Source organism: Cannabis sativa, chromosome X (genome assembly GCF_029168945.1).
Source record: "Cannabis sativa cultivar Pink pepper isolate KNU-18-1 chromosome X, ASM2916894v1, whole genome shotgun sequence".
Classification (NCBI taxonomy): domain Eukaryota; kingdom Viridiplantae; phylum Streptophyta; class Magnoliopsida; order Rosales; family Cannabaceae; genus Cannabis; species Cannabis sativa.
Genome location: NC_083610.1, coordinates 10122993 through 10144617, shown reverse-complemented (window position 1 = coordinate 10144617; position 21625 = coordinate 10122993). Strand labels below are relative to the sequence as shown.

The following is a 21625-nucleotide window of genomic DNA, read 5'->3' as shown; positions in this document are numbered from 1 at the left end:
TTGCAGATCGTTTAACATAACAAATATCAAAGTAATCCAAAGACAATAATAAATCACACACATCAATCACTAGCAATCCAAATTGAGACAACATAAGAATGTTACTTTTTATAGCTTGAACACACAATAGACTATCGGTTTCAAGAACAACACTTTGCCAATCATGTCTATCAATCCAACTCAAAGCCTTCTTGATACCAATGATTTCCGCCACTTCAGGTTAGACCAGACCTATCTTTCCTAAAGTAAAAGCTTCAATCATTCAACCAGTATTGTCCCTGGCTAAGCATCCCAAACCAAAACGTCCTTCTTGAGCAAACAAGGCTCGATCTACATTTACCTTGATCTTATTCCCATTGGGTCTCTCCCATTGCTCATATTTAACCCCATCCGTAGCAAGATGAGATAGAGAAAAACCTCTACGTTCTTGAGCAATCTTATATTGATCTAGGCAAGATCTTGGAGACGCAACAATACTTGCTGCATTAGAGACTTTCTACTGCCAAACGACTTCATTACGTGCTCTCCAAATCGTCCATGCCACCATCGCCAGCTTCTCCAATTCATCAACCTTCCCCCGGTTTACTGCCCCCTACAACCAACTATAAAAATCAGCATCAGCTGCGCTACCAACGTCCACCAGAGATCTTTTCCAGCATGATCTCGCAACAAGACAAGCCACAAGCACATGAAAAATAGTTTCATTATCCAAATTACAGACAGGACCAATTGCACTTATTGGAACATGTCTCTTTTGCAATTGAACACAGCTTGGCAAACAACCAGATGCTGCCCTCCGCAAAAAATTATAGACCTTAGGGGGCACTTTAAGATCCCAGATAGTACGCCATAGGTTCGATGGTTGAACAGCAGGCCAAGCTCCCTTGAGCACTTGGAGATGTTTATACGCACTATTAACCGTGTAACCTCCATGTTTCTCAAACTTCCAGCACCATCGATCCTCCAAGACATTATCACTGAGCTGAATTGAAAAAATAAGAGCCTCGTCTCTATCCTGAAAAATATCACGAATGATATCTTCATCCCACCCTCTAGAATCAATTCTCATAAGGCTGCTAACAGGTTAGTTAATTAAAGCAGGATGATTGGAGAGAACAAATGGATTTTCATCAGGGAGCCATGGATCATTTAGAATAGAGACGGATTCCCCTGATCCAACCGATCGACAAACACAAGAAACCAGCAATTCCTTCGCTTCAACTTTACTACGCCACACAAAACTTGGGTTATCACCCAACTCAGCTTTCAGAATTGTTGTTGTAGAGTAATATTTGGCTTTAAACACACGCCCCACAAGAGAAGAGTCATGAGTTAACAGTCTCCAACCCTGCTTCCCAAGAAGAGCCAAATTAAAATCTCGTAGGTCCCGGAATCCCAAACCCCCTGCATGTTTGTGACGACACATACGATTCCAACTCATCCAGCTTGTACCTTTAGTTTGAGTTGAACCCGTACTCCACCAAAACTTGGCCATTAGTCTTTCAAGCTCTTTGCAAGTATCAACTGGCAGTAAAAATACATTCATAGCATAATTAGGAAGTGCTTGAGCAATAGATTTTAATAATACCTCTTTGCCAGCCCTTGAAAGCATCCTCCCTTCCCAACCATTAATTCTCTTCCTTAGCTTGTCTTTAAGAAAGTCAAGAATGGCATTTTATTTTTACCAATCGAATATGGAAGGCCCAAGTAAGAACCATTTTCATCTGCTTCAAAGATCCCCAACAAGTCACAGATTGTATCACGAAGACCAACAGCAGTGTTGCAGCTGTAAAAAACAGATGATTTTGAGAAATTTATCTTTTGTCCAGATGCCAATTCAAAAGTATGTAGCAGCTCCTTGATGTTATATGCTTCCTCCTCCGTTGCTTTGCAATATATATAACTATCATCCGCGAACAACATGTGAGAAATATTTGGAGCATGGCGAGCAATCTTACACCCCGTAAGTAGTCCACTATGCTCATAACTGCGTAAAAAGCACGAGAACCCCTCCGCACAAAGAATAAACAGATAAGGAGATAATGGATCTCCTTGTCTGATCCCACGAGAAGCAACAATAGGGCCCATTTCTTGGCCTCCATGAGCAATGTAGAATGACACGGAACTAACACAAAACATCACTAAATTAATCCATCTGCCATCGAATCCCATCCTCTCTAACATAGCTCTGATATAATCTCATTCCAATCTATCATAAGCTTTACTCATGTCTAATTTTAGAGCCATGAACCCATCTCTTCCTCTTCTTTTCCTCTTCAAGTAATGCATAATCTCATAAGAGATCATGATATTGTCTGAAATTAATCGGCCTTGCAAGAAGGCACTTTGCGTCTCAGATATAATGGTAGGAAGGACTCTTTTGAGTCTATTAGCAATAACCTTAGATATTATCTTGTATAGGACATTGCAGAGGGCTATCGGTCAAAAATCTCCCATGTCCTGAGGTTGCTTCTTTTTGGGAATCAAAACCAAGTTGGTAGCATTTAAACCAGTAGGAAAACAACTAGATTCGAAAAAAGACTTGACAAGGTTAAAAATATCATTACCAACTACAGTCCAACATCTTTGGAAAAATCTTGGGGTCATACCGTCGGGTGCCGGAGATTTATCTGGGTGCATTTAGAAAAGAGCCTTACGAACCTCCTCAACCGAAATAGGCTGCATCAAATCTTCATTCTGAACATCTGTTACACGAGATTGAACGAAAAGAAATTGACTACTTATTTTGACAGGGTACGATTTGATAATTGTTAAAGTTTAGGGGCAGAGTTGCTAATTTACAAAGTCACGTTAGCATTTCAACAGAATATGGGACAGAACCTAATAGAAGGACTAAATTATAAGAATATTTTTTTATTTTAGGAAATATATTTCTATTTAAGGAAATATATTTCTATTTAAGGAAATAAAATAAATAATTGATTTTCTGATAAATGAATATTTTATATTTATTGAATCTGGACAAAATCAATTATGTAATATTCTATATATGGTCAGATTTCTATATTCATTACCCGATTTGATTTCCTGAATTAATTGTCAAAATATTCTAACAATTAATGTGGCGCAGATACTGATGGAGTATCTCACCTATAAATATAGGGTCTCGGTCCCCGAGCTCCTCACTCATTCTGTTCATAACAGCAAAATTCCATCTAAAGAGAGTTGAGAGAGCGAGGAAGCCCGATTACCCACATCAATCAGTTTTCTTCGCAGATCAAAGCTTGTGTGGGATTGAAGCTCAAAATCAATGGCTGGAGGTATTTTGATCCTTAAATTATAGTGCATATATGATTTATTAATTCCGCACTTTATACATAATCATATATGTTTCAGTTTATTCATATAAATGTCTAACATAAATTTCTATAAATGTAAACGTTAAGGGGGAATTTTTAACAAGTCGTATATTTTGGAGAACAAAATTAGTATTATTGAAAGTTCAGAAGGTAAAATTAGTAATTATTCATTTGTATATATAGTACTATATACTCGAGCAGAGATAAAAAAAAATATTGCTTGGTGAAATAAAGGAAAAATTATAGAATCTCCTTTTTGCTTGTCAAGAAAGCTTTTTTTCAGTTGGTGGCAAAGAGATTATCCTCAAAGCAGTAGCACAATCTATTTCAACATATGCGATGAGTTGCTTTCGGCTTTCTAAATCTTCCATTAATCAAATTGAGACAATGTGCAATAAATTTTGGTGGGAAAATCCGGCCACCATGCACACACAGCAGCATAATGTTAATAAAATGGGAAAATCCCAAAAGATATTACAAAAACGAAAATTACGCAATGTACATTAATAAAATGAATATAAATCATATTTATACCTTAATGAATGTATAAATTTAACGTTTTCTCAACTAAAATTAGTGGTCGGAGTTATACCACTACCTTTTTTTAATGGGGTCGGTTACGGTGAAATAGGGGAAAAACCCAAATTTTTTTAGTGTATAGATTTAGGTATTGAAAATAGAAGATTTTAAAAAAAAAATGGGGTGAAATGGTATAGAAATGAGGGAGATATATAGATTTTTATAGGTGGGTGGCGAGGGTTTTTTGGGTTGTGGGTTCTGCTATCGTGTTCTTGCTGAAGAAGAAGGTGATGTGGGGAAGATGAAGATTAGGGTTTTCTATATAACCCTATGTCGTTGATTATTAGGGAATAATCGACTCCATAGGTGCACACGTGTCAATAAAGGAGTGCACCTATATATAAAAAATCTTGAAAATTTTCAAATTTCCAATCGAATCTAAAGGGTATAGTTGATATCTATACTTACGGTTTTTACTACATAAACTGCCTCTATATGTCAATTGTCAATTTTAAGCCGGTACGTATTATCACACTCTTTTTTTTTTTTTTTTTTTTTTTTAAATGGGTTGAAAAAATAACTTCTAAAGACTCATATTGTAATAGTGTAAATGCATAGTAAAATAGGATAGAATTAAAAATTTACAATATATATATTAAAGAATTAGACATTAATTTATTTATTTATTATTTTTTTTTTTTGCAGAAAAGAATTAGACATTTCTTAATTAATATATATGGATAATTCTGAACAATTTTCTAAGATAAGATCATAATATCTTTATAAATAAATATTCATAAGTGAATATGTTATATTTATAAATATATGTCTCCATCGTGAAAAATTAAATATATTATCAATATAATTACTACATTATTGACCCAAAAACGATTAATAATTTCTCGATAAGAAAGATGCATTGTGGCTACAATGACTTTATTTGGATTAACCAAATCGAATTGTGATGCATATTTGAGTGCCATATTGAGGATTGTGTTTCACCCTTGACACAACCTTTCACATTAAACAACATCACTCATTTTTCAACACTAATCGTGTGCTTTTCTGTTTTTTTTTTTTTTTTTTTTTTTTTGAAGAATTTAAGAGTGGTTAAACCACCTTTGGGAAAACGCCAGATGGGTACAAAACATCCACATTGGCTAATTCTGCCACGTGGTAACCGTGATCATTCTACGCTTAAAAATCTATAATTTAATATCTAATTACTCATAATAAAACAAACTAACAAGAATACAAGATAATATATTGTACAGCCATACACGTGTACCAATATAAACCCTTGGATTATAACTCTCCAACAATTATGAAAGCTCTCCTTGAAAACTAACAAACAAAAATAAATAATTATAAAAACAATACAGCTAGATCGTCTTCTTCCCAAAAATCCAATCATTATCAACAAAATAAAATTACAATATTCTTTATATAATTTTTCAATATTCAAAATAATAATTGAAGATTACCCAATATTGAAAAACCACAAATGTTACTATGCATTATATAGAAACCCCACCAACCTAATATTTTTCTCTGCAAAAAGATAGAAAGAGGAGAAGGAAGAAAGAACAACTTGAAGACCATTATTGTCTTCTTCTTCCTTGTTCTTCTCTGATACTGAACAATATGGGTACTCAAGTTTCTAAACAAGTTGAAAGACGAAAAGCGATCAAAACGGAGAAGAAGGTTCTAGTTGATCTTCATCAGAACACCGGAGAAGTTTATCCCGGCAGTGATTACCAGCCATCGGATCGGAAAAACTGGATGGGAGAACTAAACCCAGAAAAGCTTCACATCAATCAGATTGTGTGGCCAGGAACACACGATTCCGCCACCAACAAGATTGGAATCCCACTCATCTCTCGACCCTTTGCTCAATGCCAATCCTTATCCATATACAAACAACTCCTTTTAGGTACACGAGTTCTTGATATCCGAGTCCAAGAAGATCGCCGAGTCTGCCATGGGATTCTCGCCACGTACAGCATCGACGTCGTTATCCAAGACGTCAAGAAATTCTTGTCAGAGACCCAATCTGAGATCATCATTCTCGAGATCCGCACAGAGTTCGGGCACGAAGATCCACCGGAGTTCGAGAAGTACTTAGAGGAGCAATTGGGTGAGTATCTAATCCACCAAGACGAACACGTCTTCGGTAAGACTGTAGCTGAGCTTTTGCCTAAAAGGATCATCTGCGTTTGGAAGCCGAGAAAATCACCCCGACCAAAAGCGGGTAGCCCGTTTTGGCACGCGGGTCATTTGAAGGACAACTGGATCGACACGGATTTGCCGTCGACCAAGTTTGACAGTAACATGAAGCATTTGAGCGAGCAACCTCCAGTCACCTCAAGAAAATTCTTTTACAGAGTTGAGAACACTGTCACTCCCAAAGCAGATAACCCTGTTCTGTGCGTTAAACCGGTAACGGGTCGGATCCATGGGTACGCGAGACTGTTCATAGCCCAGTGTTTTGCCAAAGGTTGTGGTGATAAGTTGCAGATTTTCTCCACGGACTTCATCGAAGAGGATTTTGTTGATTCCTGCGTTGGGATGACCCATGCAAGGGTCGAAGGCAAAGCCTAATAATAATAGGCTAATAATTCATATTCCTACTCTCTTCTATATAAATTGTCGTTTAATGTCCATTTGTTAATTGTTGTTAATCTTGGTTTGGGGATCGACTGTCGTTCTTTTTCTGTATGTAAGTTTATTTGTTTATACCACGATTGTTGTGTAAATTAATGGGATATATACGTTTGGTTTGAAACGAGGTATTATTTTTTTTGTAAGAGTTATTGTAAATTTGAGGGTGTGTGGGATCAAAGAATATGCTTGCATATATATTGTTCAAAAAAGAAAAAATAAAAAAAAAAGGAAGGAATATGCTTGGATGCACATCCTTGTAGCTAATAGCTATATAGCTCGTGCGATAAAAATCATATTGTCGGCAGGAGAGTGGAGACAACTGAAGATGTGAGCTTGAATTAAGAACAAAAGCCCTTTCAAAAAAAAAAAAAAAAAAAAAAATAGAAACAAAACCCTTTTAAGTTTTATCGTTAATGACAATCAAATTAGCGCAGCGTGATTTGAAGATTTATTTTTGAATTTACTATTTTTAATCAAATCAGCATCCTCGTAGCCCTAATTTATGTCTCCTTTCTGTCTTAATTGTAGGGGTGTACGTCGGTCGGTTTAGTCGGGTTATAGCATATTTTTATCAACCCAATATAAATATCGGGTTGCAAATATTTAACCATAACCCGCCCAATCAAAAATTAGAGAAAGTTCAACCCGCCCAATGATTTCGTCGGTTTGGTCGGGTTAACCCGTCCAAACCGTTCTTCACTTTTTTTTTATAATTATTATTGTTAGTTTCTACTATTCAAATAATTAGATTTTTTAAAAAATAAAAATATATTATTTATATTTCAAGTTAAAAAATACTATAGTTTAAATTAATTTTAAAAACCTTAATATAAGATAAATATAATTGAGTAAACATAAAATAATTGAATAAAAAAAGTAATAAAATATGGTAGAGATTTTAAACTTTAACTTCAATATCCAAATACAATAAAAACTATTAACTATAAAGTCTAAGTTTAAGTTAAACACTAAAATGTTTAAACTTTAAATACAAAATAGTTTAACTAATAAATGTAATTTATGTGATATAATATATAACTTTTATAAAAAAAAATATATAAATCGGTTTAATTCGGTTTATTCGGGTTAATTGGGCGGTTTAGAATAATTTGTAAACCACCCAATATATTCATTGGGCGGTTTGGATTTTTATTGTATTATTTCGGGTTGTATTTTTTATCGGTTTATTCGGTTTGGTTTGAGCGGTTTATTCGGGTTGGGCGGTTTGTAAATTTTATTGAACACCCCTACTTAATTGTATTAATATGACACGTCATCTATTCAACTAACAGATATTTCACGTTTACAACTTTTAGTAACTACAAATTAGCACCATAATTCTCTCTTCACAATTAATACTTATTTATTAAAATTGGGGACAATTCATTAATTATTATATATTCATTATGTATATTTATTATTTGGAGGAGGTTTTATTGGTTATATTTTTATTGTAACCATCATGGTTATTTTTTTTTAGCCATTAGATCACTATTAAATGGTTGTGATTAATTTTTCAAAATGGTTGTGATTATTATGTATCTAATCCACGAAGATCCATCATGGTTTTTTTTTTTTAGCCATTAAATCACTATTAGATTACTTTTAAAACTTTAATTAAGATTAATTATATTTTAAAATTAAATTAAGTATAATTATTAATTAATTTTGGGTAAATACTATTTTGGACCCTGTGTTTTACAAAAGTTACTAATTGCACCATCTGTTTTGTTAAATGATAAAATGATCCCTGTATTTTTCAAAATGGTACAAATAGGACCCTTAACTTAATTTTTAACAACTTTTTTTTAATATAACCAACTTGAAAATATGAACAGATACAGAAAATGTAAACAGTTTTGTCATTACACTTTTAGATCGGATTATTATTAAATTTTATTTTGACAAAAAATCAGTTCAGGGTCATATTTTTACTATTTTGAAAATTACAGGGTCTATTTTGTCATTTAACAAAACAGAGGGTCCAATCGGTAACTTTTGCAAAACACAGGGTCTAAAATAGTATTTACCCATTAAGTTTTTGCAATTTATTATTAAATAAGGATCTTTTAACAATTTATTTTTTTATACTTAAATTATTTTAATTTTTATAACAAAACTTTTAATAATTTAAAATTATACACATATAATTTCATAATTAAAATTTTATTATACTTATAATATTAATTTAAAATGATTACACTTTATTATACTTCTTGTATTTCAATGTATCTTAATAATATCCTCTCTTGTATTGTCAATATTGTACTTCATCTGGGTTCTGACTATATTTGTTATCTTATTCTTGTTTAGATTTGTTTCATAATCAACTATGTGTGCTTGAAAAGTATGTTTTTTTTTATCGATCCAGCTTGGGTACAGTTTATGATTGCAAGATAATGTGCCATAGGAATGAGAGTCAATTTTAAATGTTATTGCTGCTGCTAACACTTTCTTTCTAGAACTAGTTTCCATTGATGAGTGCCTTTCAATGTAATTTTGATTAAAGATTTAGGCTCAAGGCTGAATGGTATTTCATTATGTACAGGGCAAAAAGGTTAAAGTTCCAATCTTCCTTGTCCCAGCTACCCAAAAGGTTTGTCTCGCAAATGCAATGCTAAAATAATTGGTTGCTTAAAGTTGTTTGTTGTAAAAATTTATATTGATACACAATCACAAACAAGTAATACAATGATAAGTAATCAAAGTTCGTCTCCACAAGGACTTTTTACTAGATAATGCAAAATCAACTAAGAGCAATTCCAAGAATTTCAAATAAAAATAAAATAAAGTAACAAATTAATTCAAGAGAAAAATTTGTAATCTTAACTCTAAACTTGAGAAATAATATTTTAAACTAAATAAACTAAAAATAAGAAGCTAAAAGTGATTAAAGTGGTGATAATTTCAGATTTGGAAAATAGACTTGGGTGATTAATTTCCACTTGAATGTTCCAGTTGATACAGCAATGACTCAGCAATCCTAGCAAAGTTAACAGATTTAAAAAAAAACCAGCAAGCTTTTTCCAAAACTTGCAATATACCATTCATAATCTCAACAATGCATTCCTACATCAGATTAAATCACAAATAGTCCAATATAGCATCAAATCTTTAGTTATGCATGGTAGCAAAATATGCCTATTTTACTACTAATTAATACCTAAAGAAAAAGGTAAAAATCATGCATCAATTAGAGGGGTTCAACTAGGTCTTACTTTTCCAAGTAAGATCTAGCTTGCTAAATGTTAAAGATGGCCAAAAATTAACATTCAATCAACATTTCATCACAACTAATTGAACTAAGACAAGATTACTTAATCATTGTAAAATCAAAATACTAGTCCATATAAGGGTTCATAACCACCCAAATCTCAAAGATTCTAATTCATAGCTGAAATTAAAAACATCAAACCAGAAAATGAAATGTTCATGGAGTTTAAGAGAAAATTAGAGAGTAGAAAATGATACAAAATGAAGAGGAGAGCAAGAGAAATGAGTTTGAAGCTCAAATTCTCTCTTTGTAGGTTGCCTTCTTCTCCTTCTTCTTAGTCTTCTTCTTCTCTTCTTTGTACTCTCTCTCCTTTCTCTTTTTCTTTTTCTGTACTTAGATTTTGTTTCCTCTGAAATTTTTGTACCAGCCCCCTTTCAAGTGCAACCAACCTTTTTTTTTTATCCTCCTTCTCTTTTTCTCCCCAATTAGGGTACTAAAGTTTACCCTAATTGGGAATCCAAGTCATGGTCCACTTGTCCTTCATTTTCCACCTATTTGTTGAGTCATTAGCCACATTTCGCCACCTCAGCTCATTTTTCTCTTCATTAATGTCAGCTGGACTTTCTGCCAAAATATACTTACTGGACTGGCAATTGCTACGCGATGATTGCTATAGCAATGACAGTCAGCAATAAGTCTTTCTCTGCTCTTTTTCCTCCTTGTTCCAAACATTTCTAAATACCTATTCTTGCATTTTTTCTGCTTAATACACATAAAAACAACAACATAAGTCTATTTAACACTTACTAACACACACACTTCCATTTATTACAAAGACACAACAAACTAAACACAATTACATAATATAGACATTAATTGCTCCACAATTCAACTTAAAATTCAAGCTTAAAGATATAAAAATAACTCTAAATCTTAGAGTTATCATTGTTCATAAGAGGAGAGAAATTTGTCTAACACATCCTAATCTACAGGTGTGGATGGACTTATATAGTCTTCAAAATTTTTATCATTCTGCAAAAAATTTAAAAAATCACTCCAAACAACTACATCAGGATCAATCCATTCATAGCTAACATCTTCAGTATCATGCTCAATTCCACTGTTACTCATGTCAGAGACCAGGGGCGGACGTACATGGTTTTTTATAGTGGCCATGGCCCCCCTAGCATATATGTAATTAAGTCTTAAATTTTAGTATATTGTAATTGGCCCCTTAGCATATATGTAATTATGTGTATGTAATTCTAAGTCTTAAAAGTTAGTATATTGTAATTGAACTTTTTTAATAATTATTACATGGTGGTTCCTTTACAAAAGTCAAAGTAAAATTTAAAGAAAATAAAATATATTTTGTCCACAGTAGCACTAACAAAATCATATACAATTATTACTTTCCTTTATAAAAAGAATAATAAGTGTCATTTTTCTTTTAAAGTAATTATTTATATTTTTTAATAATATTTATTTGGTTTATTTACTAGTTAGATCATTACCACTTCACAATGTTTTTCAAAAAATTGGTTTTAAAAAAAGTGAAAAACTTCTTAATTTTACTATTTTAGCAACCATTTTTTTATTTATTTATGTCAATAGTTAGTAAAAACTAAAAAAACAAAAAAAATTAAATTATGTATAAAGTACTAAAAGTAGTAACTTTTATTCTACACTTCCAGTTTTTACAGTTACTACAGATCAATCTTTTTCCACTATGAATATAGTGAAGATTACACTTCGCAACAAAATAAAAAATATATTTTTAAGTGATTGTTTGCTAGTGTATATAAAAAAAAAATTGCTAAAAAAATTAGCATAAATTCACTTATATATGACTTTCATGATATCTAAGAGAGAGGTATTGTATTTTAATTTTAATTATAATATTAATAATATATTTTGAATTATCTATCACTTAATTTATAATATAGTTTGGCCCCCGTTGAATTTTGACTCCGGCTCCGCCCCTGTCAGAGACATCTTCTTCACATTTCTTTTTCACAAAACTCGTGAAATGAAAAAAATTATATCTTCATCTTCGGACAAATTTGCTATAGGTTCTATGTTTTTGTTGTCAATCATTTTCGACGTAAGTGTGGTGGAGAGTGAATGAAATAGGATAATTGCGGGTAAGACTTTAGTTAATTAGAATTTATAATTAAAAAAATAAAAATCAAGATTTTAAAGATTAATTAGGTTTTAATTAAGTGTCAATATAATATCATCATGTTTTTTAATTTATAAGGACACATCCTGCAAAAAATAAGCAGAGTGTGTTCTTGTAAAAAAATAAATCATTATGAGGACAAAATTTTAATTTATATAAAAATTATTATAATTTTTGTAAAAAAAAAATTGTAAATATTATAATTAAATAGTTTAATTGTTAAAATTATTAAGCTAATGGATTTATATATAAATAAATAAAATATTTATAAATTTTAATTGTTAAAAAAGGTCTTCTTAAATATTTATTCAATTAATTAAAAAATAGTTAATTATAATTAACTAATTCTAAAAATGGAATTTTTACCTATTGGTAACCTTCTATTATAGGTAAAAAAAAAATATAACCATATGGTTACAATTAAAATGTAACCATTGAATAGTCACCCTTATTATTTATTTCTTCATTAATACTTTATTGTTACAAAAAAAAAAATAGTTAAGTTCTTGTTCTTTACATAAAAGAATAAAAGAGAGTAATGGTATTGAGGGAAAATTACAACTAAAGTACAGAATAATTAGCAATAATAAGATTAACAAATAACACAAAATTTAAAATTTAAAACAGGGATGAACAAAGTATTAGAAACTAGAAACAATTAAAGCACTAAATAATAAAACTAACACTAAGATATATACTGATTCAAATCTTATAAATCGATGTGATCTATAGCTCTACTCCAGTTCTGGAACACCACTGAAATCTTCTTTATTGATTGAGCAAGAATAGAATACAACACAATCGAGATCGATTATTTGTGGATTCTCTCAAAGTATTTTTCTCTCACACTCTTACCTAAGAACCTTCTTGATCTATAGAAGATTCTTCATACAAAATCCAAACCCAATCTCTCTCTTTTCACTATACCACTCTCTCTACCTCTCCATCTTTCTCTCTCAAGATCACCTCTCGAAACTCATCTGATCTCCTTCTTTTTGGTACTCCTTCAAATGCTAAGTGTTGGTGGTATTTATAGACCCAAAAAATAGATCCTAAAGTTGGTGGCTGCCAATGATAAGTTGTTGAGTTAGTTATGAGACGTACACGAAAAAATGCTTCCAGATGAGACGTACGCTTCCTAAAAGATAGAACAAAGCGTACGCTGAAGGGACTTCCCAAATAGGAAATCCAACAGCTGGAGTCGACTATCTGGGACTCCCTTCCAGGAGGGAACAACTGGCCATCCAGAACTCCTTTCTGGGGGAGGCTAACTTTTGTGAAGACTCCTTCCATGTGGACATGATAGGCATCCGGAAAAGCCCTTCCAGATGACACATATCATTCCACGAGACTACTTCCAGATGGTCAGGTTCAGACTTCGGGGAATGCCCTTCCAGAAGACATCTATCTTTTCATAACCAAAATTTTTTTGGAGATCTTTACATTTGGACACAAATTCCACCTAGTTTCTTCAAATTAAAATATTGACGGTGATGAAGAAAGAAACCCTAATTATTCCAACTCACAAACTGGGCCAATGGGATCCTACCAGGACCCATTTCACTCATTTATTTAAACTCACCCCATTAATTAGAGTTTCATACCTGGCCTGCATAGGAAAAGCTATTCACCTAATTATTCAAGGTCTCGGGCTGACTTGTTGGGATCTCGGTAAGGCCCATATACCTTTTTTCTTGTCCGGTTAAAGGGCCAAATCTCCAATAGAAGAGAATTAGTAGCTTCCAGCATGTGCAAACAAAGGGAAGACGATCTCTAATTTGCACCGAAAAACAACACTAGTCGAAAGGCGTGGTGGACACCTCAAAGGTTCTTGCTACACCAATAACATGAGATCTAAACAATTTCCTTGTTGTATTCTTTCTTTACAATCCTCCTTTGATGCCTAGGGATTCTTCATTGTCCAAATTATTTTTTCACTTTATGCCATGGATTTAGGTTTATATTTTTGCTTCAATATCCAGGTCATTTTGCTTTTTTCTTCTTCTTGGGTGAATGACGAAGGACTCCTTGAGGTGGGTGATCCTAGCATTGTAAAAAGTTTGATTCATAAAAGATTGCATACAATTGTTAAAGTAAGTAGTGGTGGTTTTTTAACTGCTGCTATTATTAAATATTTTATCACAAAAGAAAAGGTTCTTAAACAAGGAGAAATGGTGCTGGATGATAAGGGTATTTGTGCTATTGAGGATTTGGACAAGAAGGAGAATGACTTGCTTGTGAACCACCAAAAACACAATTAGTTTTTCAATACAGGAAAACTAAGGACTTCGTGGAGTCTTCCTTCTCCTTCTGGGCTTCACATTTGTTTTGTTTATTGTGAATGGACAAATATTGTTAGTGTTCTGGAATTTTTCTTATTCAAGTATGTGACTAAGAAATCAGTGCAATGTTAGGTCTTTGATCGAGGTAGAAAACTAAAATTTTTCGGAGTTCTTTTATGGAGCATAACCATGATTTCTAAGACGATGGCTATGCGAATGACATTTTCAAATTGGTTTTTTGATAGAGGTCAACTCATTGAGAGGTGGTTTTTCTTTTGCAACTTGTGTGATCACCCAAGGAATTCACTGAATTAGCCATGTTCTTCAATTTGTACCTTTCACTTGCGACTCTTTCACTTAGCTTTGGTTATTTTATAGCACCCAACCTTATGTGAGTTTCAAGCTTAATGAAATCAATCACCTTGAGGACAAGGAGAAACTTGGTGGCCTGCAATGTTAGGCCCTAAGATTAATATGGTGTGCAAGAATATTAAATTAAAAAGGGTACACGAGTCTTTGTTTGGGAGGGTAATTTTGAGAGAGAAATTACTATGTATAGGTGAGTAAGAGAATGGAGTGGATATGCAATGTATTGAGTAAAATTCTTTGCATAAAAGGGTCCTAAGGACTCCTATAGTTTCTAATCATTTTTCTCATATATTCAATATCAACTTTCTCGTTCTACTCCATTGTTCTACTATTGTTTCATTGATATTTCTATTACTTTGTTATTGTATGTGTATTTTGCTACTGGTTAAAGTTATTGGCAAGATGTTCTTATCAAATGGTATCAGAGCACCAATTATGGTTCTCTACTATAGTGCTATTGTTGCCATTATTTGACGAAGAGGATATGTTTGTTGTGTCTTTCACATAGAAGACTATTTCCGTGATAATTAATTTCCTAAGAGAGAAAAGATACGGGCTGCTAAAAAATGTCTATTGGGTGTTGCTCAGATATGGTTTCAGATGGTAAAGAAGGAAGATTCGATCAAGCACGGAGGATGATCCATTTGATTGGTTCATGGCTCTTCGATATACAAACTCGATAACGATTTTTGGACTCGGTTCGATCTGATTGCAACATAGTTGTCGGGTTACCAATAACTTTTATTCGTGAATTATTCTTTAAAAAATTGAAAGCAATTAAGGTACAAGAATATAAACCACGTACACTCTCGAATGTGATTACCAAAGCTCTCATAGTGGAAGCACAATTAAAGTTTCAACATCAAATTAGCAAGGGAATGAAGGATGTAGAATGACAAGCTACTTGTGGATCGTCTTGATGCTCAAGCAAAAACAATGCAAATTGATGTGTTAAATAACAACTCTCAACCAAATATTTACTCTATAAAAATAAGGTTGATGGTGAAGATTATTTTGTACAATCGAGTTATGAAAAGCTTGTTGGCTCATGTTTCTCCATGCTTAAGCACAACAATGAGATTAGTAGGATAGCAAAAAAATTCATCAACCTCCTTTGTTCTCCCAAAACCATCCGTCAGTATGAGCTTCGACCTTCAGTTGATGGCTTCCGCTACATTTTACACCCAATTGCCTAAGTTTGAAGAAGATGAGCACGTAAGTCAGTGGAGATGATTTCAACCAACAAACAAGAAGAAATTACAGCAAATCGGCAACAAACTCCAGTGAAGAAGCCCAAAGCTTACGAGATGGGGTTCTCACCAATAAAATGGACATTCTCGAACTTGGAGAAGTCGCTGCAAGTCGTGTCTAACGTCAACGCCTTCGTTCAGCTAGTCTTCTCCAAGGGTTCACTAAAGGGATTATTTCACAAATACACAAAAACAACAAAAAAATTACAAAAATACAATTTCACAGAATTTTAAATATTTTCACGATTTTTTTATATTATTTACATAAAGTACGGTCTTTTTATGTTATACTCTTGTTAATTTGTTGTTGATTTTTTTGTTATTTGTATGTTATTTTTTGCTGTTGTTGTTTTGATGTTATTTAGATGTTATTTTCATGTAGTTTTTTTTTATTGTTTCGTGTTGTTTTTATAGAAAATTATAAAAATGTAAAAAAAAAAAAAATTCTTAAAACGTAAAAATATAATTTTTTTTTACAATAAATTGTGCTTTATGTAATTATCCCTTCACTAAAATCCTATCACATCACGCCCAAACTCAACCCAGTTACTCTTGGTTCAAATTTGGCCCATGCAAGAAAATACGAAACCCTAATTACTCCAATTAACAGGCTGCACCAATGAGATTCTAGTAAGACCCATTTCACTCATTTATTTAAACCCACCCCAATAATTAGCCATTTGTTCTACAATATATTGTCAGTAACAAATGAGTCTTTTGACATGCGACAGCATATTTATAAAAATAAATTCCTGCAATCATAAATTTGATAAAATCTCCTGATAAAGTAGAAATGTTATAATGTAGCAAAAGATATGAATAATGTAAAATTCTCTTTCTTTTTGTTTATAACATTTTAATTGGGATAAGAGGCCACAACATTCATTAAAGATGGAAGTTTAAGAAAGAACAAAAGCAGAGAATAAAAAAGACTGAAAATAAAGAGCACAGCCGAGCAAAACAACAAATACAGCAAAATAGAAGTCTAAAAATAAACATCAGTAAAAGAGAATAAGAGCATATATTCGAAAATCACCTACCCCTATGATCGTTCAGCAAGTAAAGCAGCATAAATTACTTTATTTATTTATTTATTTTCCTTTTGGTTGGACTTACTTGGACAATAAACTCAAGTGTAGCCACATTTAAGCCTATACATACATGTTTATTTTATAGCTTCATGCTTTATATTCTCATTCAGGAAATAAATAAATAGAGACTTTATTAAAGAAAACGAAATATCAAGAGACTTTTTTCGTTTTTAGGTTTGCTTTAGTATAAAGTATATACAAGCATAGATATAATTGACACTCTGGTCTGATCAAAAGAGCAAGTCATGTTGCCATTCATTGATTGGAGAATAATCCCTAAAAGAAAATGATTAGTTCCAATAGTCAAAGTCAAAAACTTCCAACCGAGCCATTTAAAAGGCGGGGAAGAATTATTGGCAACCAAAATGCTAGGCAAATTAAAGAAAATGAAAATGAATCAAAAAAGAATATACAAGTTCTGAAATCGGTGGATGATAAAGCTAACAAAAAAGACAACCTAAAAACGACTACACTTTCTCTTTACAAAATTTACGTTTCAAATCTTCCTCCAACCGTTGCAATATCAATGAAAAAACACCTGAAATAATAATAAACATTTACATTACATGCAAATCAAAATTTCTAAATACAATTTATATAAAATAAAAGAGTATATTGGGAAGGAAGAAGAAGACGGCTCCTCAATCATAGCTGTCTAAAATCTCAATGAATTAACTTTCCCCAACCCCCTTCTCTGTTACTTTTTATTTTGGAAAAGATGTACGAAAAGAGACACAAAAAGATTGAACACACGAATGTATAATTAGTTTTATCAGCACTTTTAAAGTGAATGATCCCACATAAAAATTGTAGTGCCTAAAATATATTAAATTAGTAGCATTACTCCACACGTATAGTGTGTGTGCCATCATGTGCGAGAAGTTGAATCAGAAACCGTGACCGTGCTATATTTCAAATTTGACAATAACACAGAAGAAAAGATGGAAGAATAAAGGAACCTGAAACTTGGGAATCCCCTTGCTTTTGTGAGACTTTTACCAGAAGTGTGCCAGGGATTTGTTGAAAGACCTAAAGAAAATGATTACAAGTTAGAAACATACCGACCAACCATAAGAAGTTGCATCCAGTCCAAAATGAGAAGGTACCATACCGAAATTTGAAAACATAGGTCCTTCATAGGAATGTTCAAGCAGCTTGAGCTTATGGATGTATCTCGCACATGTTCAAAACCAGCAGTTTTATCAAATTGTAACTCCTCCATCTTCAGGATTGCATTACAATGATTCTGTGAAGCAGTAATCTAGCAAAATGATATTTTGCAGTTCATGAGAACAAAGCAATATTACTTAACCAGTAAACAACACAAAACGGTAAATGAACAGCCAAAAGAGAAATCATACATCAACCGTAAACGACGAAACATTCAATTTACAAGATGCGCCACTAATGCAGAAGAAAGATTCGATTGATTGCAAAACATGTATGGCACTATACTGACGTTGAATGCCCTGTGAAGAAGAGCAACTTCAGATGTCAAGATAGAGTACAAAAAAATGATTCATTAGGAAATCACACACATCCAGATTACAAGGATCCTAAAACCCATCTATAAAATTAAAATCTTCAACTTAGATGATCTCCTGAGATTGAGAAAAATATAATAAAACATTGAAATATATTTAGTAACCATTCATACCTCAAGCATGAAAGACAGGTTACCATTCTTAACCACATTAGCTGATAATATTTTTTTAACTGGTGGCACAAAAGACCAAGCAATCCCCCAACGACAAGTTTGGCCTTGGACAAATTCAGTAGTTTTTACTATAGAAACTCCAACTTCTCGAAGCTTTGCTATGAGGGATTTCATGTTTGATTTCCTCCCAACCATTGTAGTGTACCACCTGTAATAAAACGCTACAAAAATAAAAGCAGTATTCAAAACTCAACAGTTGCATAAGAACACAAAATGCACATGCAAGAAATAATACCGAAAAGTTTGCTTCAATATGGAACTATCTTCAATTATACGACATATAAAAGCCTTTTCTCCACCAGGACAAACCATTTCTTGCGGAGTTCCACCACAGGAGGTTTTTGGATTCAATCCTGCCTCCTCCATGGTATCAAAAAATGGAGGATTGCACATGCAAAAATCAAACTTCTCATCATCCTTAACCACGCCAAGAAGGATAGGTGGCCCATAATAAGTCTTATTTGTATCAACACCCTCAAAAATCATGGGATTGGTGAGACCGAGCTCGCTTTCAGGACCACCAGATTGGTCATTTTGTGGATCTTCGACAAGAAGGCTAGTGTCATCACTTTTAACTTTTCGAATTTCAATATATTCTGATATGTGTGAATTATTTGTAACATTTCTTTCTGCCCACTCTACTGCAACATCAGTCACATCTGAAACCAAGTATAGTAGAATTGAAATTCTTTCAAATTAGAAATTGCAGCAGCAAACAACATCTGTATATTATATCGTTAATAAGAAGATACCTGACCCAACAAAATTCCAACCCTTAAGAGATGCACCGAGCAAAGGATATATGCAGTTTGCTCCAGTTCCTATATCAAAACCCCTCACATTATCACCATTCAATATAGTCTTTGGAATGATGTCAGAGAGTAGAAGGTCTTCAATCCAGTGAATGTAATTGGATCTATTTGGCACTGTGGGGCATAGCTGCCCATCAGGAATCCACCTGAGAAAATACATTTACAAATTCACATTGAAGACATATGAACCTTCTCAACATAAAAAAAAGGGAGATCTCAAGTTCAATGAAAAGATAAATGGAAATAGCAAATACATCAAATAACTGAAACTAATTTAGTAGCTATTGCACTCTACTCAACAGCTAAGGAGAACTTACTCATCAAAATAAAACATTCTTGCATAATGAGGAGCATAACAACATTGATATACTATAAAGTTACTTAAGAAATTTATATGTGTGTGTGTGTGTGCGTGTGTATATATATTTAATATTTATGTATATCATGAAGCTATCAAGGGAACATAAAACTTATACTATGAGGATTTTACATGAAATTACTGTTAAGGTTTGACCACTTGAACTCTGTTCCAACCGTATTAACGGTTTTGTCTCTCATTCTTTCTGAACAGTTTTCCGTTATTTCCGTTAGACTCTTGTCTGAGTCATCATGAGTCAAAACACTATATATAGAAGACATTGTGTAGTGTGAAGGATAAACAAAACCGAGGTTAGTTGAGTGAGTTTGAGGGCTGTAAAAGTTTCTCACGTATGTCTGATTGAGAGAACTCAAGTGAGGTTATTTTGTAAGGAGCAAAGACTCCATTGAGAAGAGGATCTTGGGTCCATTTAGTAACTTTGATCTGGAAATTCTAATCAATGAAACAGCTAAGCTAAGGAGGCTCTCCTGTGGATTATGTCCAAAATCAAGCTGATTTTGTGACCCAACCACCCAAGTAAATTGTGTTTTTACAGTTATTAGTTTTGAGACTTTAATTCTTTCCATTCGTTGATCTGTGTTTGTGCTTCTTTGCTTATCTTGTTTCTTGTTTGGTGTTGAAGCACCAATTACTAATAAATCTGTTCCTCAATTATAAATTCTAAAACCACCATTCTCTTTTTCCTTTTTACTCAGAATAAAACCATCATTCTTAACTAGTAAATATAAAAAGATACAATGCACTTAAGAAAAACAACCAATTTGCACCGAACCTCAACCTCCATCAGTTACCATCGGGAAAATAAGTACTAGTCCATAATGGACAGTAATAAGAATGCAAGAAGAGGGAAGTGTTTCCTTTCCCATTCAGTCGTATGGCTACTTTTGCACTCATATGACACAAGTATATTAGTTCATTCATCCTCTTCATAAGCAAAATTCTTTTCACTTTACAATACTTTTCATCATCAATTCTTTACACGAAGGAGCTCAGAATTAGAAGCAACACAAATATAATTACTAAGTCACTGTGTTATTTTATCTAATTCTAACATTGGATTTAATATCAAACAAATCCCACGATAAACTAATTCATCCCAAACCAAGGCAGTGAACAGAAAGAGTTTATAAAGTAGATTACCAGTTGAGGCCAAGGTCATGAAGGAGCAAGACGCGGGTAAGTTCCCGTGTAGCATTGAAGTCAGTCCAATCGAGTCTGGGGCGACCGTCGCGTGAATAGAAGATGAAAGATTGGAAAGAAGGGTAGAGAGAACCTAAGAAAGCGAAGTCCGGTGGGTTATCGGCGTATTTGTTTTTGGGGTGGATGGTGGGTCGCTCTTCTCTCCTCTTCCTCTTCTTGGTCCCTGCCATTATTAGGGTTTCAGAATTATTTAAAAAAAAAAAAAAAATCTTTTTCGGTAATGGGTGATTTTACGAAATTATAAAGGTGTGTTCTTGCCGGGCAAAAGAAGATGGACATCAGGGGAAAGGAGGAGCGAGAGAAATGGATCCGGGTCAAACCCCAACACAATCCGGGTCCATGGGAGTATGATTAAACGACAATAATAAAGAGAAAATTACCCTATATACATTTTTTAATTTGATATTTTTAATTTTTATGCTCTATTTCAAAATCAATTATGTTTAACTTTTTTCTCAATTATTTTACCATAATTTTTATTTTTTTTTAAGTCAAAATTTGCTCTAACTTTTTGACAAACCTACACATTCATCTATAAGGAACACAAATCTATTATGTTTGAAATTGTGCTTTAGTTATGTGAGTGTGTGAGGATAATTTAAGTACAATACGCATGAAAAAATGGT

General features: G+C 33.0%; 3 protein-coding genes across 3 annotated transcripts; 1 reads left to right on the top strand and 2 right to left on the bottom strand.

The window, feature by feature from the left end:
• Window positions 1-1084: 1084 nt before the first annotated feature.
• On the bottom strand, window positions 1085-2184 carry LOC115717464 (uncharacterized). Its single transcript, XM_030646449.1, has 2 exons — window positions 1686-2184; window positions 1085-1524 (listed from the first exon to the last, which is right to left on the bottom strand). Exons 1-2 carry the CDS (start codon window positions 2182-2184, stop codon window positions 1085-1087), a joined length of 939 nt encoding a protein of 312 aa, XP_030502309.1.
• A 2721-nt stretch (window positions 2185-4905) lies between these two features.
• LOC115704506 (uncharacterized) lies at window positions 4906-6624 on the top strand. Its single transcript, XM_030631712.2, has one exon. The coding sequence runs from the start codon at window positions 5484-5486 to the stop codon at window positions 6438-6440; it is 957 nt and encodes a 318-aa protein (XP_030487572.1). The 5' UTR covers window positions 4906-5483; the 3' UTR covers window positions 6441-6624.
• A 10494-nt stretch (window positions 6625-17118) lies between these two features.
• LOC133031740 (uncharacterized) lies at window positions 17119-21397 on the bottom strand. The gene is made up of 8 exons (XM_061105357.1): window positions 20940-21397; window positions 19361-19566; window positions 18844-19267; window positions 18549-18756; window positions 18253-18360; window positions 18003-18152; window positions 17851-17920; window positions 17119-17429 (listed from the first exon to the last, which is right to left on the bottom strand). The coding sequence occupies exons 1-8, from the start codon at window positions 21167-21169 to the stop codon at window positions 17359-17361; spliced, it is 1467 nt and encodes a 488-aa protein (XP_060961340.1). The 5' UTR covers window positions 21170-21397; the 3' UTR covers window positions 17119-17358.
• Between the last annotated feature and the right edge of the window lie 228 nt (window positions 21398-21625).